This window comes from Hippopotamus amphibius, chromosome 8 (genome assembly GCF_030028045.1).
Source record: "Hippopotamus amphibius kiboko isolate mHipAmp2 chromosome 8, mHipAmp2.hap2, whole genome shotgun sequence".
Classification (NCBI taxonomy): Eukaryota; Metazoa; Chordata; class Mammalia; order Artiodactyla; family Hippopotamidae; genus Hippopotamus; species Hippopotamus amphibius.
In genome coordinates, this window is record NC_080193.1 from 73,323,500 (window position 1) to 73,348,930 (window position 25,431).

A 25,431-nucleotide genomic window follows, 5' to 3' on the forward strand; every position below is an offset into this window, starting at 1 on the left:
TATGTGGCATGCCACCCCCCAAGGATGGCGTCCCCTTCAGTGTTGCACAATTCACAAGACCCTTTGTGGAGCTGTAGGCGCCCCTTACCACAGGGAAATCTCAACAGAAACTGTAAATACTAGCATGTCCTGCGATCATGTGGCTCTAACTTTACTGACATGGAAGATTGGGGGGTGAGGGGGGGAAAGCCATCTGCCTGCAGAGAGAAGGGTCTGGAAGGTGCTCAGATCACTAACAGTAGTAACATCTGGGCGGCAGCATTTGGGGTGAGTTTTACCTTCTTTATACTTTTCTGATTTGGGGGATAAAGATAGATCATATTTTGCATGAGAAAATTTTAATAAAATTTGTAGTAGCATCGTCCTGGGATGGCTTTATTTCCTAGCCACCGCTGAATCCTTATCACACATGTGGGGCAGGGTGGGTCCAGTGCAAAGGGACATCAGAAGCATGTGATGTATCAGAACTTCTGCACCCCGCTGATCCCTGGCTGGAGGAACCAGGCCTCTTGGAGTTTCTTGTAAATAAAAAAGTCAGAAGAGCTTTGTTTTTTCCCTCTTGCCATGACTGTAGCACTTTGGGCCAGTTTCCTCATGCACGGGGCTGCCTGGGCCTAGCCGAACCCCTCTAGTAAGCACTCGTCTGGGAAAAGAAACCCAATTAATCATGACAAATAACCCCTCCACCCCCCCCCCAAAAAAAAAAAAACCCCAAGAAAAACTCCACGGAAACAGTGTAGACATATTTTCATTTCTTTATTAGAAAGAGGCCTCTACACTATAGCCACCTCTCTCCATTACTTTACACATTTTTCTTTTTCTTTTTTTTCCCCCTTAGAATACTGTACAGCTGACACAAAAAATCCCAAGGCAGGAAAATACAAACTGGCATATTTAATCAAAACAAGATCATATGAAATAACAAGCCAAGTGAAATGTCTGTCAATGGTTTTAATTACAGTACAAACAATATAAATAAAGCATCATTGAGTCATTGTGAAACATAAACTTGCTGAATGAGGTAATATAAAAACAACCAAAAAAAAAAAAAAAAAAAAGCCATCTCTGGATAAACCCCAGGCTACTCTTCCATCTTCTATACATGGCTATTTACAGAAACAGAGAAATGTGCTAAAATGTGCCGAGGTGCGGCCTTCCCTGTTCCCTCCTAAAAATGCCCTCAGTCATCACCTTTGACCTGCTCAGGCTTCCCTTTCAGAAACACACCCAGGAGCAAGATAAGAACCTGGTTCCAAGTCAGGGACAGGAGAGTGGGGGTTGTCTGGGGCAGGAAGCCACTCCCTAGGACCCACGCAGCGGTGCCTGTGGCTGGTGTGGCCAAATTCCAGCCCTTCCCGGGGCCGCCAGCCCGGGCCTTCCGGGGCTCAGCAGAGCACCTTTAATCCAGTGCACACGGCATCCCCAGCACGTGGGTGCACAAGCAAGGGCGGGGCAGCAGCCTTGAGAATTTGCTATCTTTTAGACACAAAACCCAGTCGGAGAAGAGAAACCCTGCTGCTTTTCAAGGTTTGGAGAAGGCATTATTTCTAAGACCAAGATGCGTGAACTGCCATACAGAAGTTTCTAAGGGTACCACTGCCTCACCACCACGGGACAGCCCCGAGCCTCGCTCAGGTCCACCACTGCACCCTTATTAGTCCTGGTGAGAAAACTGCCGGGGCCCGGGGGGTGGGACTGCGGGCTGGGAGGTGCATGATGTGCTCACATGAGCAGTGAGTAAGAGCTAACTCCCCGGCTCATCCCCAGCTCATGGGGCCCTGGGTCCAGCCTCTGTCCTCCCAAGCGGCATGTACCCTTTCCCCGGGCGACTCAGCAGACTGTCAGATGCAGAGCTGAGAGCAGTGTCCCCGGTTGGGCCACCCACCAAGGTCTTTGCACGAAGCCGGAGCTCAGGGTTTCTAACACAGGCATCCTACCAGGCATGGGGAGACCTGGGACGTCCTTTATTCAGCCCTGACACGCCTTTAACTTCCTCAAGCCAGTGCTGACTGTGAGCTTCCAGGGGTTGGGCAGAGTCTCCTTTTTCCAAGAGTATTTGAACCAGCTTAGACATTAGCTTCTGGGCCGGTGTGGATGCTGTCTGGCACTAGGGAGACAGGGGCATGACCTGATTTGGGGGCGACTGTTCCCGACAGCGGGTGTGTTAAGGGGGCTTGCTCCATTCCAAAGACTCCCCAGCCTTTTCACATCTTGTTTGGTTCCTTTCTTTCATCTGCATCTCAAGATGAAGGTCTTGGAATGCTCACCGACACTGAAATCTGGATCGATCCTAAATGCACTCGGACAGACGAGGCTCTCTCCTATTCCTTGATCACGACCCTTGGGGGTCCTCTACAGACGCCACAGCCAGGCCCAGCACAAGACAAGCCTCGAGCCCACCTCTCACTCATACAGGCGCCTCGCCTCGCACACGGCCAGCACTTGCCGGGTGCCAGGTGTCCCATAGCTGGAAGCCAGCACTCCTGTCCCTTTAATGGGGCAGCCTCACACTTGTACATCTGCAGCCTTTAGAGCCACCTTGGGTCTCTGCTGGGCACGCCTGCCCCAACTCTGCCCTCTCCCTGGCACCTAAGAACTTTTTTCAGATGGGATGAGGGCCTCAGACAAGGACATTTTTACCAAAAGGGCGCAAACCCCCAAACCAATTGCTGTCAACAAAAACAACACCTCATAAGTGAAATGTGGTAAGTTTCTGGTTACTGTACCCTTGTTTTGAGGAGGGTGCTTACTACACTGGTGAAACAGAAATACTTCTAAAACCTGGGCTTTAAAAAAAAAATCACAGATTAAAAACAGACTTTTTCATTTTACAGAATCCCCTGCTGATGAAATGTCCTCTAATTTCAACTTGAGTCCAAACTGAAAAAGCCAAACTGGAAAAAAGTGTCAATCTATGTTTAAAAAGCAGCAGACATCCAAAATGAGACAGGGAATTTATTCATGTTTTTTTACAAAAATCTATTTCAGGACAGCATTTCTTTTCTAAGGGGGAGAAAATCGGTGGTTTGGGGATAATCATGTCTTAGGTGGTTGAACGTCCAACGTGGGGGTGCTGGCCCTGAGTGGCAACGTTTCTCTCTCGGGTGTCACAGCAACTTGGGTTCCAGTGCCTACTTCCTGGCACTGATGGAACTGAAAGTCTGAGCACTGTTCTCATCTACCCTAAGTGACTAACCGGCCCTGCGTCTCTCGTCTGCGTAACTGGAAGGAATCTGACGTCCTGACTGAAAGGCAACCTGATTTAGAAACTTGGAAGGACAAAGGGCCCATCAGCATAGGGCACAGAGCTGAGCGGGGACAGACCTGGCCCGCAGCAGGCCTCACCTGGCGGCCCTGGCCTGGCTGGGGTAGAGCCCACACCAAAGACCCACTGACCACAGGGCTTCCTGAGGATAGCCACATGGGGAATCCAAAAAAAACCATGGCTAAATAATGGCTAAAAGAGAAAAATGCAAGTCTCACTGCCAACGGCCCTTATTTAGCTTTTTGGTGAAGGATGAGGGGGAAAAACCACTCCAAGACACGACTTCACAACGTGTGAAGCCCATGTTCGAGGAGGCAGTCAGAAATAAATTATATTTCCTGGGAAAGAAAGATGTGTATCTTCAGCACGTTTCTATCTGAATTCCTTCCTGACGGCTTTCCAATCTGTTTGCTTGAAGGACATAAATACAATCTAGGGGAGTTCGAGAAAAGTGGCCGTGACCTTGCGGGGCGCGTGACGGATGTAAACAGAGAGGACGTGGGGGGAGGGGAAGCAGCCCATCCAGAGGTAACGGATTTGCTTTCCAATCACCTGTGCCTTCTGAGAAGTTTTTGAGACCTGACCCTACTTACTCACAGAGGACCTACATTGTTGCAAGGCTTCTGAGTCTCCCCAGCTGGGAATGTGGATTGCCCCGTCTTGCTTCCAGAACATTCTAAATGCAAAGAGAAAGAATTGGTGGGGTTGGAGCCAAGGGGGCCTACGTTACCCGTGAGCAAAGCTCGGGCCAGGGGTTGGGCAGGAGACAACGGCCACTGGGAAGGGGAAAGATGTGACCACCAAGGGCAGGCATAGGACAAGGTGAAAGTCACTCTTGAAAGGGAAGACAGCTCACCAACCAACCACACAAGCTCAGTGAGGGGCAGAAAGAGAGAGAGAGAGAGAGAGGGAGGGAGGCCATGGAGCCCAGGGTGCCCTGCAGGCAGCTCTGGTTTTAAGGGGAAGCAGGAAAAAAGGACACTTAATGGGGTCCAAACACGAGTGTGTCCAGCGGCCTCTTGGGGCCGGAGGAGGTGCTGAAGGAGGGAGGCCTTGGGACCTACAATATAGCAGAAGGTGAGGGAGAGAGAAGGGCGGTCTCGGCCAGAAGCAGTGGAAGTGAACGGCGTGATGGAGACTCTCACCTTCCCTTCCTCTAGAAAATCAAACTCGGAGGCTGGAGGGCGCATTGCGGTGAGTATGCTGACGTGAAGGTGGGGCTGCCCAGGAGCAGGGTTCCTCGGAAAGCCTCACTCCCTCCTCTGACACATGGGCAGGAAGGGGCTCCATTGGGCTCGGCAGAGATGGGGTGGGGGCTGGCAGAGGCTGCCACAGCGCCCCAGGCACCAACCCCCAGGGCGCTGGCTCCCGGGCAGGTGTCCTGGCCCCTGTCCTACCCACGTTCTGTTCTCCTGAGTACCCTGCCCCTGGCTGGGTGTCGGGCTGGCACGTACTACACCGGTCTAAACATCACCACCCCCTGCAAGGCCACAAGGTTTTACAGCCGAGGAAGGACCCCGGGAAGCTGGGTGCCGCTCAGGTGGGTCAGGCCAGGTGAAACCAGGTCCGCTTGGCCCCAGGCCTGCCTTTCTCATTGGACTGCTCTCCCCTAATGAAGTAGCAACAGCTCCTTCGCAAACATGGGGAATGACCCTGAATGTGGGCAGGTGGCCCCAAACCAGGAGGCCGGGAGCTGATGCCGGAGGCTGAGGCTGGGTCCAGATAGACCACATGAGGCTGCACAAAACCTCAGAGGAGCGGCGGGCAGAAGTGCATGGCCCTGCACTGGTGCGGCAAGGGCCACAGCCTAGGCTCATGGCTCTGCAGGAAAGGTGATGCTCTAAGGATTCCAGGCCAGAGTAATTCAGGAGGAGCTGCTCTCTCCTGCACCGGACAGCCCCACCGTCAGCAAGCGCCTGCTGCCCCCACCTGCTTTCCGTGGAGTCCAGTGGGGACAGGAAACTGCACCTACTTACGGGACCAAAGACTCACGGCGATGACATCATTTGCTCCCCCTTGACTGCTCATGTCCTGGGAAGACAGGAGACAGGAGGGACCTGGGACTCTGGCTTGGTAAACCGTCTATCTGTCCGCCCTAGTACTCGAGGTCCACCCGTGCATCGTCAGAATCAAGACTCCTTTCTCTGCAGGGTTCTCTTGGCCACGGGAGAAACCCAGAGAGGTCTGCGATACATCCAGATCACCTGTGCAGGTACCCTCACGCGTGGCCGCCTGATCACATGCCTTCCCCAGCCAGTGGGTTTCTCGTCAAGGAAAAATTCTAATTCTGAATAGCAAAGGTTACGTGGCTTCTGCAGTGGTGACTTCCTGTGTCACTGTCATAGCCCTGAACTTACGTGGACATAAACTGTGAAAACTCGACCCCCTTCCCAAACTCGTTATTTCTAACACTGGCCCTGGGTCCTCGCTTTTCGGCCTTGGTGTTAGTAAGGCTTTAAGATGGGAATGAGAACGCTGTCAGCAAAGAAAGGACTTCTGGTTTGACACTGAAATACAAACAGACGAGCCACCTATCCCCTTTATTTTAAAAGAAAACCCTTGAAACCTGCTACCGCCTTTTCTCTGTTGCCAAAACTCGGGCTCAAGAAAGCAGGCTGCCTCCTGGAGCAGATCAGCATGGCTAAAAATAGCAGGACAGGGGTCGAGCTGTCTAGGGAGAAATCAATGAAGTCCCAGCTCTGGAGGGAAGGAAGGGAAGAAACCAGTCTAGCATTCAGGTCATGAAAGGCTAAGTGAAAAAAGAAGTCATCTGGGAAAATATTATATTATAAACACATATAATCATCTGTACACACTCATATACATCCCAAAGAGAAGCCTTACAAGGAATTCCGTCTCTTTTCAAAAGAAGGCTTCACTATGATAAAGCATTCCTATGGCGGGAATTAACTACAGTGAAATAATTTAAGAATTTCGTGTATACTCTATCTGCGTTCACTACATAACGTCTATGCTAACGGGGAAGCCAATGTGTGTGGCTGGATTAGAACAGTAATATGTTCTTCAAAAATAGGAAGGACCTTTTTTTTTCTCCTCTATTCACATTTAAAACAACCACACAGCGATGAAACACAGAATTAAAAATCAGGTGGAGGGATTATAGAGCTGTTGTCAAGGCTCCCAGGCTGGCGGCTTCCGAGCTGTTATCCTGGGAGACTGCCGAGTCCCACTGAGCTGCATCAAGGTTACAAATGCCCATGAAACACTGACCCACGTAGAAATTGTGTACAGCTTTATTTTTTTCGCCACCTACTTTAATATTTTTTTTTTAAGTGAATGAAGAGGAAAAACTCTTACAAAATAGAAGGTTTAATATATGAGAACAAGGAACTGCCCCGGAGGCGGCAGGGTGATCGCGGCCCTGTGTCTCTGTGCTGCATCAGTCCTGTGCCGGCCTTCAAGGTGACACCTCTCCCCCCGTCATACTGCCAAAGGGCTCAAGGCACAGGTGCCCCTTTCCTTTTTCACCTAAGGTGCCTTGATCTAGTTTACTACGTTTGGCCACCAAGTTGAAGGTGGCTGAAGTCTGAAGCAGCCAAAACCATGAGGATGGCAAATTGGGTGATGTACTAAAACGATGGGCCTGGCCACCAGGTAAAAAAAAAAGTCCGAGGGAGTCTCATGAGTCAGTCTGTGCCCCCCAAATCGGCAGCAGTGGTCAGGATGGACCTTTGCAAAACGCCCAGGTCTGGGATTTGGAAAGTCACCCCCTACCTTGCCACAGCCCCTGCCTCTGGGTTGGCTAAAGTAGTATCAGATCTACATCGTGCTTTCAGTAAATGAGGAATCACATGGCTCTTTCCCCCTTTAATATGTTTTTTTCCCCCCTTTCTTGATTTTAATAAGCAAATTGTACCACCATCTTATTCTGATATGCTCCTTTTTAAAAGCTGTAGATCACATTAATGGAAGTGTTTACTGCCGGGAATATTTCCCATGTACAATGATCTGTAACCCTCTTATTTCAACTAGTTGCATGTTATTAGTTCACATCCAGTTCAATTTATAAATTAACAGAGGTGCCATTTGTCTGTACAAAAATCAATGCATATTTATGAACTTCTTTTATTCAAATAGATTTTCAACACATCTCATCTAAAGACAGAATACAGAAGCCTGTGTGACTTGGGTGATGTGGGCCGGAGTGACTGAGACCCCAGACACCCACCTTGGCAAAAGGACACAAAGTATCTCTCCGGTTTGGGCAAAAAATAGCCTTTTACGCATTTACTTAGTTCACTAAATGTGCTCAAAATGTTGTTGTTAGCCGAATTTGTGATTTCCTGTTGAACTTTCAAGTCAGTCTCATTTATTTTTTTCCATTTTGTTTTTTGTGCAAGGAGACTGCAGTCAAATAATACTCGGCAACTGATTTCCTCTCTTTGGACTGAAAAATTAAACAGATACTAAATTATGACAGTGAATTTAGAAAGGAGGGCTCCGAGGGCCTGAAAGAACATGTCTGGGATAATATGATGCGTCTAAGAGTATTGCAATCCCATCGTGGCAATCATCAGAGCATGCTGTGTAACTACCTCCTCGGCTAATATGCTTTCTTCTCGGTGATGACTAATCATGTTCTATTAAACAGCGGTAATGCTGGAAGAACTCAACTATACAAGTGTAATGAAGCCAGTATTCTCCCTGGACAGATTAGCTACAACTGATTTGACACATACCATCATAGGGGCTTCAAACCTGACAAACTCTGCTTGCTTCTGATTTATGCCGTCAAGCTCCTCGGAGAAGAGATGAAATCCAAGTGTTCCGTTTGGTGGAGGTGAAATGTACTGATGTGCTTAACTGCCAGGTAAGGAGAGCTACCCCTTCTCCTGGCCGCGTGCCTCCCTCCCCCCGTGTTCCGTCCCTTGTGCCGTGCTCCGTCTCCTGGCCACCGGATGGACCAGGGTCCGGTGCCCTGTGCTACCATCGACAAACCCAGGCCCACTGGTGCTCCTGTGTGTCGATCAGGGGAGTTTATGCAAAGGAATCGATGCTGCAGCCTCCGGGTCTCCTCTTCGCCCCTTGAGGACCGTCTGGGTTTTGTGATTTCGCTGGGAATGAGAGGGGGTGGGGGGCGGGTGGCTGGGGACCACCGGGAGGAGTGAGGGGACGCGACGGGACTCACGTGGTGTGACTCCCCAGGGTGCACGGGAGGCTGTAGGCACCGCCGGTCCTCAGATGATGGTGGGCACCCTCCCGCCGCTGTTGTTCCGGTTATTGTTCTTCCTGGACAGGTTGGGGGTGGCCATGAGCACGAAGCGCTCGTCGGGGCAGCCGTACTGCAGCAGGACGTCGGTGCACTCCTGGCTGGAGGCCTGCCGCGCGTAGGCCAGCGCCGTGTTCCCGTGCGCGTCGCGGGCCATCACATCCACCCCGTACTGCGGAGGCAAGAGAGCCACGTCAGGGTCATGGGGGTAGGGGACAGGGTGGCTTGCTCAACCCCGCGTGCACGCATGCACGCAGCTGGCCGGGATACGGACCCCGGGATGCGCTACCAGGAACCGGCGGGGGAGACAGTGTCCAGTGTCCCTGGCACAGCCTGGCATCCCGTGCCCCCTCCCCGGTGTATCCTGCCCGCACACACCCCTCCCTCCCCGCCCCGCCCTGGTGTATTCTTTTAAGGGAAGAATGTGCTTTTTGCATCTAAAAACTCCTCCCCTGTGCAACAGAAGTGAACCAAGGATAACCCTAGTCTTGCATTTTCTATTGATATTTTGGCTTTCTAACTGTAAACACAAAAAGTGATCACTTTTTTGATCTAAGAGGCAATTCATTTTCATTGTAGGAAACACACAGGTAATAGGAAGAAAAAATCACCTATAATCTTGCTATTCAGAGATAATCTTGGTTAATATTTCAGCAGATTTCCTTCTAATGATTTTTCTTTGAATCTAAACACATATATGAGAGACTGAGATAAAACTTGCACAAATAATTTGTATCTTTTTATTTTTTACTGAACATGATGCTCTGATCATTTTCTCAGATCATTAAAAATTATTCAAAAGCACGACACTTAACGGCCACCTAGTATTCCTCTGTGTGAATGTAATTCAGTTACTCTGTCCTCGGGGGCTACACATTGTGTTTTAAAGTTGTCATTGGTCTAAACAGTGCTGTGATGTACATCCTTATATTGAATCTTTCTCAGCATCTCTGACTGTCAGAGTGATGACTAAAAGGGGAAATATGAGATTAAATTACACAAATATTTTTAAGCTTCCGGCTCTGGAGAAAGGGAGGACTGATGTCCACTTTTTCCACCACCACGGATGGGAGTCTCATCTCTGGTCTTCAGGAAGCTTTAGCATTAAAGGAACTCTTGGGCAATTTGAGAGGGAAAAGATGGCATGCAATCTGTTAATGGAACTGTGTTCCCCCCAAATTCATATGTTTAAGACCCAACCCGCATTACTTTGGAATGTGCCTGTATTTGGAGACAGGGACTTAAAAGAGATAATTAAGGTTAACTGAGGTCATATGGGGGGTCCTAATCCAATATAACCTGTGTCTTTATAAGAAGACAGAGATACCAGGGATGTGTGTGCACACAGAGGAAAGGCCCTATGAGGACACAATGAGAAGTCAGCTGTCTGCAAGCCAAGGACAGAGGCCTCAGGAAAAAAAGACCCTGCCCTCACCTTGACCTTGGACTTCTGGCCTCCAGAACTGTGAGAAAATAAATTTCTGTTGCTTACGCCCCCCAGTCTGTGGCATTTTGTCAGGGCAGCCCCAGCAGACTCATGCGTCTGCTAACATGAAGCTGAACATTGCGTCATTCTGAAATCTGTGCATCTAATCCCCCTACCACACCCATCCCAAGAATCAGGTAAAAATATGTAGAAACTGGCATCGTCCTCAGCTGTGTTGGACAGACCCGTCCCTTGCCCTAGGGGTGGGAACAGAAGAGTCCCCAGCAGGTGACCCACCTCTGGACAGTGTCCCACTCCTGGTGACCACACACCTCCCTTCTCCACCCAGGGACCCTCTCAGGGAGCAGCTGACACCCTTCAAATGGGGACCTGCCGTGGCTGAGGACCCCAAAGGCATGCAGGCAGCTGCCACGCAGGGTGTGTGGGCATCTCAGAAGCAGCTCCTGGCCGGCACAATCATTTTCTCCCTTTCTTCTCCCCATTCAAGTTGCATGGCAAATGCTTCAACAGAAATTAAAAAGATAACTTTCCCCAGTGTAAATGAATCAGAAGAGTCCAGAAGAAGCCCTTTGACAAACTCCTACCACATCAAATCTCAAAGTGTAGGGTCCAGCATCTTGGTCTTATGTGAATGAAAAATCCGAAGGTGTGGTCATGGGAAAAGCATATAAACCATTCAGTTTGTATCCTCTCTCTCCACCCCTTCCCCCCAAAACAGATGATGGGCGTTTATTGTAAAAGGAACAAGATGGACATCACCAACTATTCAAAACCCAACCGGGGGTCATCACAGAGATGAACTCCGCAGAAACGCTAGCAAATGCTGTGCCAAGTGAACCCCTGTGCCAGCGCGTAAGGAGACTTCATTCCTCCCTTTTTAATTGGTGCCCTGTGTGTGGCCTCACACAGCGCGGGGGGGGGGGGGGGGGGGGGCTGAAAGGCAGTCCTCCCTCCCCAAATCCTAAATTCCCTATTCCTAGTGCTTCCCACTTCCAGGTGGGTGACAATAGCCTTCCCCCAGAATGATGCCCACGGAGCAGCACTAAGCCTGCCACAACTCGGCTCCCCGCCAGGCACACGGGCAACCTACCCAGATAAGGAGCTGGGCCAGGACCACATTGCCCTTCCGGCAGGCCAGGTGCAGCGCCGTGCGGCCGTCGCCCTCCCCGCAGGTCTCGTTCACCTCGTCCCGGGAGCCGTGTGCCAGCAGCAAGATGACTGTCCGCAGGTCCTCGTCGGCGGTGGCCCGCAGCAGGTGCTGGCCCAGGGACAGCTCCAGGCACGGCAGCGGGGCCAGGAAGAGCTTCTGCTCGTACTTGGCCCGGATCCACCACTCCTTCTCTTCCCTGCAAGAGCCACCAGACAGACAAGGTCACACTTCCGGGGCAGAACTGAGGCCGCATCCCTCTACCCTGCCACCACCCTGTGTGATATGTGGTCCAGGGGGTGGCGACAAGTGTCTTCACCCGGCACCAGGAAGCCCCCCCCCCCCTCCCCGGGAAAGGCTTTACTACAGTGTACAAAGCGGTTCTCCACCAGGAGCACCACCTGGGCACCTGTTAGAGATGCAGGTTCTCAGGCCCTGCCCCAGTCCGCTGGAATCAGAACCCCTGGGATGTGTTTTAACCAGCCCTGCAGGGGATGCTGATGCCCTAAGGTGTGAGAACCAGGGATCAGCCTTGAGCTCTCATGTGATTTCTTTTGCTTTCTGTGGCCCCAGAAGAACCGCCCCGCTGCCCAGTGTCCTGCTCAACGCAGGACAGGTGCCACAGGCCCAGAGGCCCGAGCCGTTGTGAGCAGCCACAGTCAGAGCCAGGATTACAGGTCACTCGGCTGGAGTCCAGGGGGCAGGGTTGCCGGCGGGCTCCCCGACCTGCTGTGACCTTGAGGGCTTAGCTCTCAGCTCACTGGCCCGGGAGGGAGGGGGCTTGGTGTGTGAGCTTGGGGGTCTATACACACTCCCGTGGAAGAAAATGTTGCTACAGACCACATAGAAAAGGGCAGCGACTCCAGTGGGGAGTTTGGAAAAGAAATGCAAGTGAAGCTTATGACCCTGCTGGATTCTGTGATCCCTTGGATACCTGGGGGAGCCTCAGTGGAGACGTCAGCATTTCCTTCACGACAAAGAGCAGCTGGGTTTCCAGGGAAAGTGGGCTGGGACCCGGCCTAGGAGGCCAGGCAGGCAGCCCCTGACACCAGAGCTGAGTTCGGGTGCAGAGGGCAGGAGGACGTTGGGGAGGGGTGTAGGGGGCCTTGGGGTGTGGGGAGCCATGAGTGTGACAGCTGGTGCCCCTCCCCCAAGAGCACAACCCCAGCTGGGTGGGAGTGACAACAGTCCCCCTCTCTGGGGCCCAAAGAGGACAGGATGCTGCCTAAGACATCTGGAAGGAGGGCTGGGGAAAAGAGGAGGGGGCAGGATGGGAAAAAAGAGCTGAAGAAAGAGAGAAAAGGAAACTGACAGCAAGGTGTGTTTATATTGACCAGAAGGAAACGACCCGGGCCCTCTACTCCTGCACTCGGGCCACTAATGATGGATTTGGGTGTTGGCTCCTCTAATAAAGGTGAAAACCACTGAAAACAACTCAGTAATCCTCAAGACTGCAGCACTGCCTGGGGGAAAAAAAGGGCAAAAAAATGCAGAAGACAGAAGTGAGATTTCACAAGTAGCTCTTGAAATGAGAGAGTCCCAGAACAGAATGAGGCCGGGGCGGGGGAGGGGGCATTGGAGGAACTGGGAATGGGGTGGGGACCTTAGGCCGGGCAGACGCTTTTTGATGAGGGTGATGAAAGAAGAAGCAGAAGCCCTACAGATAAGGAGCGACTATAATTTACCCACAGAGACTTGCATATACACTGAATCACAACTGCCCTCTTAAAATCCAGCGTTTTCTCCAGGAAAGTCAGCAGGGTACACAGCTACAAACCACACAGAGGAATCACCTGGGGCCTCCGCCAGGCTCCAGAAAGAAAACTCGTTACCCATGACATTTTTCCTTCCCAAGTACAGAAAAAAGGCCCTGTTTACACCTTTTACCCGTGTTTACATTGCTCCTAGTGATCTAGTGTCGGGTTAGCCCTAATCTGTTTTTAAATACTTAGGCAAACAAATTCTTCCAGGAGTAAATCTGGATTAGTTTTGCTTCACTTCCTGGTCCATACGAGTGACCCCAGAGCGACCCCCGACCCTTTTCATTCGGAGATTTCCAGGACCAACACGTGGCTGCAGCTAAGAGCACACACCAGCACCCACAGCTCTGGGGGGAGGCCAGCTGCACACCATCCCTCATTGGGCCAAAATACTAGCACAAAAGAGCCAGCAACATCTTGAAAATACAGGAGGAGGTGAAACACAAAAACCCCAGGACGGGCCGCGTTATTCACATTATTTAAAAACCTTATTTAAAATGTATTAACATATGTTGATGCATTTCATAAATCGCCAAAGAGCAAAACGTGAATTAAATGAAAAGGGACAGTGGTGGGGGGATACGTCCAGATTTTCAAGTTCCAATCTGCTAATTCTCATTTTTGGGTAGCCATTAAAATCAGACCTCTTTTATTCTGCTCCGGTTGATTTTAATACTCATTGCCAAGTCATTCAGGGATAAACCAGAAGACGGAACATAGCAGCTACAGTCCTAACTGCAATGATTCCATTTTCTTTTTCATATTCGAATACCCCAGCCGAAGAACAGGTCAGACCCACAGCCTCTGGCTCCTCTCCCGTGGTCAGTGTGTTCTCTTGCCCCTCCCCCCCCGCCCCTCCCCAACAAGCTCACCTGAATTCACTGAACTCGACACGCAACTGAATGATAAGGCATTTAAGCTGTTCTTTGCTTTTAAAAATCAGCGTTGTTTGCAATATATAATAGAGGCAGGTCAGGTTTTGTGGGGCTGAAGACACATACCATTTGGGGAGGCTTCTTTAAGAGGAAGACTCTGAGATGGTGCATGTGAAATTAGGAACAGGGGAAGGGCCGAGGCGTGGGCTTCCTTAGCTTGGAGCAGGGTGATGGTTATTGTAAGGGCTTCAGAACCCCCAGCAACTCAAATACAGAAAACAGGCTTGATCCTGGGAACTGTCCCCAAGGAACACTGTAAGGAGACAAAACCAGAGAAAGCCTCTAGGCAGCCTTCTCTGTGGGTCCGCCTCCCCCAGCCCCACGTCCACGTGGCCCCTCACCTCCATCGGGGGTGCCCCTAGGTCTGTTCAACGCGTGGTTTTTATGATCTGACAGAACCCTGGCTCTTCACCAAAACTTCTTGCGTTATTTAAAAATAAGCATTCGGTGCTGGCTTCTGGGTCCTGCAGGACTGCGATGTTTCAGTGTTTTTTTTCAGACACCAGGAGGCCAGACAGCAAAAGAGAGCAGGCCGCTGGGCCTCGAGTCTGTGTCAGGCATGCTTCTTCTCTGCAGTTGAAATCCAACTCAGGAACGTTTGTGTTCTGTGGGAGCTAGTTCAGCAGCCCCCAACGCAGCATCCGCGCGTAATATTATCACAGCCCACATCCTGTGGTCACTGTCCACGCTAGCAAACTAGCAGGAAAGCTTCGTTCTACCTACTTTCTACAGTGCCCAGAGGGAGGGAAAAGAGAATTGACGTTGACCTAAAAGGCAGCGGTTTCCAGCACTGGAGAGGCTGGGGTTTATGTGCTCGCTGTGCTCTTCTTTGTGGTGCAGACTTTTGCAACTTCAGTAACTTCTTGGACCCTCGTTTCCTCACCTGTAAAACGGGCACAGGGATGTCTACGGTGGGCAAGGTGGTTTTGGGATTTGAAGCCATGTGTTCGGATGATGTGCTGGCCATACACAGCAGTCACCTGATAAAGGGCAGCCGTGGGTGTCGTGATGACTGGAGAGGATAACATCTCTCATGATTCGCGTTGCTGTCATGCACACGAGCTCACTGTGGGGGTGGCGTGGGTGACGAGGTGGTGTTGGTGGCACGGGGGTGGGGCCTGAAATTCCTGCTGGGTGCTTTAAGCTTCTCAAAGTCAATGTGCTCAGTGGGGTGGGGTGGGGCCCCTGGCCAGAGTGCTTAACAAATCCATAGGTGTCCTGCAGGGCTCCCACTCCAGGGTGCTGGGGGCCTGAGACACGGGGGTGATGAATGCTCAGCAAATTCAAACCACCCCAGAGCTGTCAGGGGCTCTGGGGCCAAGTCCTGTTGGCCTCTGCCCATGGCCTTGAGGCATCTAAAGCCCTCCTTGTTATGGACTGAATTACGTTCCCCCCAGATTCACGTGTTGAAGCCTTCGCCCCCGCTCCTGCAATGTTACTATATTTGGAAATAGAGCGTTCAGGAACTAATCAAGGTTGAATGAGGTCTTGGTCCTGGTCAGTATAAGAGGAAAAGACAGCATGGAGCTCTCTCTCTGCGTGCACAGAGGAGAGGCCATGTGAGGACACAGCCAGCAAGTGTGTCTGCAGGCCAGGAAGAGGCCTCAACAGAAACCAATCCTGCCACACCCTGACCTTGGGCTTTCAGCCTCCAAAACTGTGAGAAAATGAATTTCAATTATTTAACCCCCCTAACCCCTCTCTCCCCATCTATGGTATTTTGTTACAGCAGCTGTTCTGACTGATACACTGGACAGCCACGTGGTCCATTGGTTCCACTTGGCTTCTGTGCAATAGTTAACACATGAAAGATGGATACTCTGACAGTGCCTCCTTTTCTGCAAGAATATTCTGTCTAAAACCATTTGCCCCAAGAAACCATGATGCCAAAGCACAGATACCCTAATGGTGACTCTGATGTCCCAATCTTGCTTCTGGGATCCCTGGCCTGCCTCTGCCCAGTCTTTCATTTTCCCCAGGGAAGGCCAGTTCAAGAGCAGTGTAGCCGGCAGTAGATCACCTCACCTCATTCCAGTCCCCTGGAGGCCCGCTGCTCACAGCCTCCGTTAGCTAATGAGCTAAAAAATGAATTATTGGCATGGCTGGCCGTCAGCAGAAAGGAGGAGGCCCAGCTCCTCATTTGAGCCCTGTGCTGACACACCTTTAAATAAATCAACCGCACGGGAGCAGGGAAAATGAGAGAACGGGCCACTAATCAGAAAAAAGACGCCGACCCAATCCCCCCAAAGAGAAAGGCAAGATACAATCGAAGGCACAGTAGTAAATACATTCTCTCCTTCTTGCCTAAGATGAACCACCTTCTAGGTGGCCCTCCATGCCCTCTGGGCCCAGGAGACTGCCTGGGGTGTGAGCCCCGGGCCAGCACAGAATCAGAGGGCAGGAGAGGCCCAGGTCTCGGAAGCTGCGAGTCCAGCGTCCTACGGGGTCTGCCGGGCTCAGCTGGCTTGCGAGGCCTGCAGCCCGACAGAAGAGCCTTTGCTGCACTTGACCTTGAGGGGTGTTGACTCGGCCGAGGCTCCACCAAAGGCAATCCCTGGGGCATGCCTCACCTGCAACCCGCAGATTTAGTGCCTGCCAAACGCAATCAACTGCCAGCACCAGGAAATACTGCGAGGCCCCGCTGAGGAGGTGCTGTCTCCAAGCTGCAGGAGCGCTTACTGTGACAGTGCTGACAGAAACAGTGATGCTGATGACAAAGTAACCGGCTCTGCTGATGATTCCTGACCCTGAAACACCCTCCATGTTCTCGCGAGTGACCTACATGTCGAATGCTGAACACCATGCATGTGTGACAGCAGAGCTGTGGCCGTATTTTGGGAAATCATGACATAAAGGAAAGGCTTCAGGAAGGGAGAGGGGTCATTTCTGGGCCAAGCTTCAGAAGATGGGATAACGGGTGGAGTCTGGAACTGACAGACACGGCTTTTCCTTTTTTGAATGACGGCTGCCGGATGTGAAGACCTGGGAAACCCTGCACCATCCAGGCTGGACCTGGCTGCAGATGGGAGCAGCCCCAGCTGGGGAGTTGGGATGCGGCTCCCAGACCCCTTCAAGACCGGGCGGGGGGCTGGCTGCAGCTCCTCCCTGGAGAAGGATGGACGCTGAGCATTCCCAGCCTGTGGGGACCGGCGGGAGAGGGCAGGAGGGCTTTCTAGCCCGCAGGCACCTGAGTGTAAGCGAGGCTGACTCCGGTCCCCTCCCATCCACTGTGGTGACAGCAACCCCTGGGGCCTATTAATATACAGCAGGTGATGCTCACACGTCAAGGACGGCTAACTCAGACCACGACAGGATCAAGGCTGGAGTCGAGAAAAGCAGGTGGGGGGCAAAAACGAGCATTTACGTTTGCAGAAGACGACGTGGGAGGTCAGGGATGAGGGGAAGTGGAGCTGTATTCCCATCTCTGCGGCAACGGCCTAAGGATGCAGCTGATCAACACGTGTGGCTGGACCGGGTTCTACCGGGCATCCTGGGGCCAGTCCTGCGGCGAGGGTCGCTGGAAGACCACTGCAGTGCTCAGCTCTGGGGGGACGTGGCTGGCCAGGGGAGGTCTGCAGGCATCCAGGAACCAAGGATGCCACGGGGGCATGACCAGCCATGTGACAGCATTGTGCGTGATCGCAGTGGGGACAAAGCTACCCATTGTGAGGGTTTATCTGCCCTCGAGTAACTGAAGGGGTGTCACGGGAAGGGGTGGGTGTCCCCAGCACTTCAGCCTGCCCAATACAGGGACCAGTGCCGTCTTAGCCCAGTGAACAGAAACACTGCAGCGGGATGTCTTGCCTATGTGAAATGCCTAGGACGTTGTCCTCAACAATGTTTGCTGTTTTGGGGGTTTGTTTTTTGGTATCTTTCTTTTTATTTTTATTGGAGTATAGTTGATTTGCAATGTTGTGTTAGTTTCAGGTGTACAGCACAGCGAATCAGTTATACATATACATATCCACCCTTTTTTAGGTTCTTATCTCATATAGGTCATTACAGAGTACTGAGTAGAGTTCTCTGTGTTATATGTAGGTCCTTATCAGTTATCTATTTTATATATAGTAGTGTGTATATGTCAATCCCTGTTTGCTGTTTTATAGTAAACCTTAAGCCTTTCTCATCTTTTCTCGACCTTTATTTACAATTCAGCATGAGCCAAGTGATGGGCGTTTGGTGATCAATCCACGGATAGGCCATTTTTTAAGACAGCTGGACTCTGCTACACAGACCAGGAAAATCCCCAGTAGCATCAGAGCTAATATTTATTAAGCACCTCTGACGTGTTAGCCGTTGGGCCGAGCAATTACCTGGTTTCATTCTGACAACAACTGGTGGGGTAAATCCTGCCACCATCACCCTCGTTTTAGAAGGTGAAGAAAGTCTTGCTGGGTCCCTGACCCTGTGATGGCCAAGTGGCTGTCCCCGGTGGTTACTGCCTGAGCCCTTCCTCTGGCCTCTGCCGCCTCCCAAATAAGGAAACTCGATCCTGTCTGGAAGGCAGTTACCTGGGTCGTAGGATTCCAGCTGAGTCCCCAGCACTCCGCCTGCCCCCTTCAACCATCTCACCACCTGGTGATGGGTCAGGTGCGGGTTGCTTCTGAGAATCTAGAGCTGTACCACCCAGGGGGCAGCACAAGACACACTGCCACCTGGGGTGGGGGGTAAATTAATCGAGATAAAATAACAAGTCCAGCTCGTCTAGATGCATCACACAGGGCAAGTGCGCAGTGGAACTGGGCTGGCGACTGCTGTCTTGGGCAGTGCAGAGGATCAAGAACGTCTCTATCACTGGATCTAGAACATTTCCATCCCTGCAGAGGGTAGCACTGATCTAGACAATCTGTTGGTTTTTCCCTCCCATTTTTTTTTTCTTACCAAAATTATTTGGGAATAACAATAAATGCAGAATGAAGAGAAAGGAAATCACCAATGTGTGTGTGTGTGTGTGTGTGTGTGTGTGGCTGACCGAGAGGAACGGAAGCCAGTGCAGACGCCAGCACTCAAGACGGGACAGTAGGCTCTCCAGGCGGCTGGCTCCAGTGGGACCTGTCACCAGTCGATGGCCATGACGTCAGCAGAGCACTGCAAATGCATGCAGTCAGCGAGGGGCGAAGGGCAGCACGGGCCTCAAATCCCTATGGGAAACCTGGGGCTGAGTTAGAGCCGCACGTGACCCAGGCCACCCTCCCCGGAGAAACGCAGTCCTGATGCGGCTTGCGTCCCCCGCTCCGTCCCTCGTGTGCTGGTGGGCTACAAGCGCGTGGCCACTCTCAGCTGCCACCAGCTGCATTTGGGGCCTGGCGGGGGGGGGGGGGGGTCCAGCAGGCTGCCAAGGGGTAACGAGGTGGGTGGGTCGGATTCCCAGGAAAGACCGTTTTAGCAAATAACCACAAAGCTTCTGATTGGCTTTCAGCAGCGTTTTGTGGTCCCAGGAGCAAACACTGGAGCCCTGACCAGACACCGCATGGGTCCTCAAGGGGCCCATCTTTGAGGCAGGATGGACAATATTTTGGGGTGACGTGGGGAGTGGTCCCGTGGTGATTTTGGCCTCAGTCTTCCCATCTCCACAAACGAGGCTCTCTCTGGCTAAGACACTGGGCAGGAATGGCCTTTCCCCAAAGCCCTCTCAGTGTCAAGTCTAATATGTTCATTTTGATGGGAAACCCTCCCCCAAATGTCCAAAGGCCAAGCACTTTTTGGGTGCTTGTCCCATTGCTCATTTTGGAAACATCTTTTTTCTTTCCCCCTCCCCGGGTGGGAAAGGATTTTTCAATAGTGATTTTATTTATTTATTCGTTTATTTGGCCGCACAGTGTGGCATGTGGGATCTTAGTTCCCTGACCAGGGATGGAACCCATGCCCCCTGCCCTGGAAGCTTGGAGCCTTAACCACGGGACCACCAGGGAAGTCCCTCAACAGTGATTTTAAAGGAGATTCTGTAGCAAAGTATATCGAAGTGGAGGAATGCCCTTGGGGTTGAGGAGGAGAAACTGGAGGAGACCTGCACGGCTTTAAACGGTGACCCAAGAGGACAGGAAGAGGAAAGAAAGCGCTAGCTAGCAGCAAGGAATTTCCCAAGTGTCTTTTGGCCTCAAGCAAAACAGGAACTGGGAGGGGAGGCATGGTAGAGGGGGCTGGAACAATATGTTAGGAAAACAGAGAGGCCTCCTCTCTCTGCAGGGAAAGACCCCGGCCCACTGCAAGCCCGGCATGCATGCTTTCTCCCCCAGCCCCGTTGCCAAGGGGGCCCGGCCTCTGGATGGGGGAGGGCGGTCAACAAAGACCGATGGCTATTTAGTCCTTAATTACCAAAAGCTTTTAAGAAACTGGCCACTGTAAACCCCACATGCAGAGAGCAGGAGGCAACGGACAAGGATTTATGCTCACGGGGCAAAGACAAAATAAATATCCCGCCTGACTTTGGATCAATATTATGAGTGTTTTTGCCAACCTGCAGGGTGCTTTATGAGCTCGGAGGAACAGAATGGGGTCATTATTAATTAAATAAAGTCAACTGTATTAGGCTTATTAGTTTGGCGAGTCACAGGTAAGTGTGCCAGGCGGCAGGTGGTGGTGGCAGGTGGGAGTGGGGGCAGGTGCCGGCCCGGGCAGCCCAGGAGTGAGGTCCTGGGCTCAGGTGTAGGCCCTGCACGCACGCGGGCTCAGCCCTGCGTCGTCCCAGAAGGTGAGGGTAAGGGCGCTAGTCTCCCCCTACATCTTAGTCCAAAGTCCAGGTGGAGGCCTGGGGCCCTCGTGGCTTTGCTGTCATGGGCACTGGGCACCTCCCAGCACCTGCCTGTTTGGAACCCGACCAGGCCGAGTGGGAATATATCCCAGGATACAAGCAGTGACGCAAATACAACATCATCTCTCTAAAGTTTTGAGGCAATGGACAAGGATTTTGCTTTGTAACCTCAAAGCAGGAATGAAGCAGATGGCAGGCTGGGTCATCAGCTTGTGCTGGCCCGGGAGTGAAGAGGCACCAGGTGAGTTAATGAACAAAACCAGGCTCAACTCCCACAGCTTGTTAGGTGTCTGCGATGTGCCGGTGCTCGCAGGGAAGAAGAGACCCAGGCCTCTCGGGGAGGGCGGCTGCACCCAGCCTCGCGGGGGCCTTGGTTCCCCCCTGGGAGAGGCTGACTCTGAAGTTTAAGGCCCCCAGGAGCATCCGCTCGGGAGGTAAATGATGGATGGAGGTGTTCGCTGCCCCACAGGGCCTGGGTGAGCCCCGCACTGTCGGGCCAGACAGCTCCCCTCTCACTGGGTCTATGCAAAGGAATGCCTGCCCTGAGCTTTCTGTTTGGACAAATAAATCTGTACACTGAGTAGCACCCAGGGCCGCCATCCACTCATAGCTTTCAACCATCGTGTCTGGGACCAGCTCAACCTTGCTGCCACTTGCAGGCAAGGCAGAGATGCTGTCCTGCTGCCACTAGCACCGTGGCCCACAGAGGAGGAACCAGTGCCCGGCAGGTGGCCCAGAGAGTCTCACTCCCTCACAGGCCTGCTGCGAGCGACCTGCTCTGCTTTCTCAGGCTCCATTTATGGGAAATTCCTCCCAGAATGAAAGAACCTGCTGACATTCATTTGCTGGTCCCTGGAATCACAGTCCCCAGAGCCCACCCATGTCAAACCTGTAACTGTCTACTCAGGAGGCCACCAGGTTAGAAAGGGTGGGTGCGGGTCAAGGGGAGGCAGGGCTGGGGTGGGAGGCTGTCTTCCGGAGGCAATGGAGAGAGCTGGGGGCAGTTCACAGGGAGAACAGAGGCCGCGTGCAGGGGGCAGGTGCAGGGGGGTAGGAGGCAGGATGGGGCCACTGAGAGCCTTGTAGAGAAAGTCTGACTCTTAAGGGGATCACTTTCAGAAGCACGTTACACTAGTGGAAAAAGGCAAAACCTCAGGTTGCTTTCAGAAGCAGCTGAAATAGTTTCAATATTCTTTTCAATTTTTAAGATTTTCAACGTTTTTTATGGTCAATATTTGTATTGAAAATATTTTTTATTTCAAAATTTTCCCTATTTCCCCCTATTTTCTAATCTATTGTAAAATAAAACAACAAAACATGGGACGTTAAGGGGAAACGTGGCCACAGTACCCCACCTCCACTTTCACACGCCTCCTCCTCATCACTTCCATTCACAGACATAGTTCATCTCGTTGGGATTTTAGCACAGACATCTTTATTATTCTGTGCAAAGCTAGTCTGACAAATTAAGTTTGTGAGTTAATTTGCAAATCGAGTGTGTGTTTTTACATAGTAACCCTAGCTAAGCGGCAGCAGCCATGCACACACTGGATGTTTCTGTAGTTCAACATTAGAAAAAATGCAGACAACTGTTTTAAAGCATAAATTCCGATAAATGTGCGCCAAGTGAGAGGGAGCCTGAGCCAGTCAAGGGAGGCGGTCCTAGATTCCGTGTAATGTGGCATGAAACGGGACTCACCTCGGCGGCACTCTCGGCAGCCCTGGTGGTAGGACCCCCATCACAGCGAATTAAGTTCACCATAACAGTGGCTGATGGGATCAGCTTTGGAACATATCACATCATAAACAGATAAGGGAAGAGAAATGGCCCTTTTCCTCCGCTCGGAATACTGTAAAATGGATATAAGCCTTTGCCGGGTGTGCACCAGTGCCCTTTAAACACCAGGGAGCAAAACCTCCACAGCTCCTCTTAAAGGAAAAATCGAGGGACAGGATGAAGTGGGGCAGGGGGCCAAGCACAACCTGGTAGCTTCTCAAAGACCTGCTGGCTAAGTGGTCATGAAACATGGAGAGAGGGAGGGGACACATTTGGAAACTGATGGAGAATTCTGAGTAGGTTTCTAGTAAAAACTGCTGAGTGGCTTTAAGAACTACAATCCTTGGTAATATTATTATTTTTTAAGACCCAAGACGATTGATTTTTAAACAAGAAAGAATCATCTTAACATAGATTTCCTTTTAATTTTTCTTGGGGCGGGGCACGGAGGGGATTGGAAGAATCACATGGTTCCTCACCAATGGAATAAACAAAACAATAACAACAAAACAGATTTTAAAAGAGGAAAAGCATTCAGAGCATTTGCAAATGAATAAAGACATTTAGGACAAATTTGCATGCTATCTTTTTTCAAAATATGAAAACAGAAAAACGTGCTGAAAAATGCTAACAGGATTAGGGGTCAGCTTGACTGACATGCCTTCCAATGGGGATGGGCTGCCAGCATCGTTCACGTGGGCCAAGAAGAATTCTATTCCAATGTAATGACAAGTGGAATTTTATCAAAGACTAGATACCTCTACCCCCTTAGAGAAAACTCAACAAACGAAGAACGCTGGTTTTTCATTCTCAACTAATCTTAAATGTTAAAAATATTAGACCCAAATCTGCACATCCATAGGCAGTATTTTTTTCTAACTTTGGTTGTGAAGGGGTGGGGCTGATCATGAGATGATTCATCAGGAATGTATATGTGAATTCTCTAGAGTAAGGAAAGCATCATTATTAAACAAGCTAGAGCTAAATTCTTTCCTTAAAATCACCAAACCTCTATCTAATGGGATCAGAGGGCAGAAACTGGTCAGATGTTTTATTTTCCACAACTGACACAGAGTTTAACTTGCCCAATGGCATTGTCTTTGATATTAAGACATTAAAACATTAATGGGGACTTCCCTGGTGGTCCAGTGGGTGAGACTGTATGCTCCCAATGCAGGGGGCCTGGGTTCGATCCCTGGTCGGGGAACTAAGAAGTCCACCTGCTGCAACTAAGACCTGGAGCAACCTAAATAACAAACAAACAAACAAACATTAATGGTGATGTTCGATTCTATCTGCTCAGCTTTTTCCTGGAGAGGGAATCTTAGAACAGTGGCATGAAGAAGACCTCAGGGGTTCACTAGCCCGAGGCTGGCTTCATCTGGGTGTAAGCTCTGCAACTGCACCCTGTGCTCAGAAGGGGCCTGACCTTAGTTTAATGTTCTATGGTTGCTGTCTTGAAATTCCTGCTAATTACTGGACAAGGGTCCCAGAGTTTCATTCTGCGTTAAGCTCCCTAAATTCTCTAGCCAGGCTGGCATAGGCCAGTTGCTTTCAAGTATCGGATGCTGGCAAAGCTATCACCAATCCACTGGAGCGAGGTTTCCATGAAGCTACATTTCTTAATTTTTAAGGCAGTTCTTTTCCTGATGCTACATCCTCTCTGCCTTCTGGATGCTAACATGTCCTTTCATGAAATCACGGTGATAGTAAATGATTTACTTAATTTCCTAACTTGGCAAAGTTAAGAACCAGCTACCACCGCACACCTATCCCCCAAATATATTTTAAAACCTGACATAACTGGGAACCCCATCCGCCCAGTCCCTTCCTGAGGATGGTTTTGTCCAAGGCAGGACCGCTTGTGGGGGCAGCCAGGAGACTAGGGGGAGTCTCTGCTCCCAAGCCCATGCTCTTCCAAGTGTCCTTGTGCGTTAGGATGTTTGAGACACTTTAAAAAGGCTTTTAGAAAAAAAAGGATTTAATTGAGACGGCCAACACTATTTTAAATGTGTCAAAAATCCAGAATCTGGGAAAACAGTACGGAGGCGCCTCACAAAATTACACAGAATCACGGCAGGATCCAGCAGTTCCAATTCTGGGTTTATAGCCTGAAGAACAGAAAGAAGGTTCTTGAAGGGATATTTGTACATCTGTGTTGATAGCAGCATTACTCACAAAAGCCAAGAGGTGCAACTCAAATATTCATCGAGAGAGGAACAAAACACAGTCTATCTATGCAGTGGAAATATTATTTAGCCTTAAAAATGAAGGGAATTCTGATATAGGCTGCAACATTTGTGAATTTTGAGCACGTTATGCTAAGTGCAATAAGCCAGTCACACGCAGAAAAATACTGTATGATCCCGAGAGTAGTCCAATTCACAGAGGCAGAAAGAAGGGTGGCTGTCAAGGGCTGGGGGAGAGGTGATGGGAGTTCGTGTTTAATGGGGACAGAGTTTCAGTTTGGGAAGATGAGAAAGTTCTGGAGAAGGATGGTGGTGATGGCCGCATGACAACGTGAATGTACTTACTACCACTGGACTGTACACTTAACATTGATTAAAATTGTAAATTTGATGTTATATGTATTTTACCATAAAGATAAAATCCAGAATCTGAGTGCTCTCTTATTCCCTCACACAGATGCCCCTGTGTGAGACTCCGACATTCTGTGCCTGCATTTTGATGGTTTATACTATTACAACCAAGGAACTCAAAAATAATATAACATTATTATTGATAATATGTGGTCCATATTCAGTTTTCCCCAAATGATCTCAAAATGTCCTCTAGACTTGAATTTTTCTTCCAATTCAGAAGTCAGTCAATGAGCACTTGGTCACCCTAATTTCTTTCATCTCCTCTAATCTAACAAACAGCCCCTCCGAACACCCCTCTCTCCTTTTTGGGTTTTTCATTACCTTGATTTTTTCGAGGATGCCAAGCTATTTCTACTGTAGAAGGTCCCCCACCCCATTTTATCTGATTTGATTCGGGTCATGAATTTTCCTTGAGAACACTACACAGGCGGCACGTGCTCCCCTGTCACATCAGGAGGTGCAGACTGGGACTGGTCTCAACGCTGAGTCTGAGCACAGGGTTGAAGCAGGGTCCGG

At 50.6% G+C, this 25,431-nt stretch overlaps 1 protein-coding gene across 5 annotated transcripts in view; it reads right to left on the reverse strand.

Moving 5' to 3' along the window:
• Nucleotides 1–786: 786 nt before the first annotated feature.
• AGAP1 (ArfGAP with GTPase domain, ankyrin repeat and PH domain 1) overlaps nt 787–25,431 on the reverse strand; it is a 549,901-nt gene continuing 525,256 nt past the window's right edge. For all 5 annotated transcript variants that reach the window (XM_057744262.1, XM_057744263.1, XM_057744261.1 and 2 more), the window contains 2 exons: nt 11,033–11,288; nt 787–8,667 (listed from right to left, as the gene is read on the reverse strand). In XM_057744262.1, the coding sequence (XP_057600245.1) occupies nt 8,464–8,667; nt 11,033–11,288 (460 nt within the window). In that variant the 3' untranslated portion in view covers nt 787–8,463. The remainder of the gene's footprint in view (nt 8,668–11,032; nt 11,289–25,431) is intronic.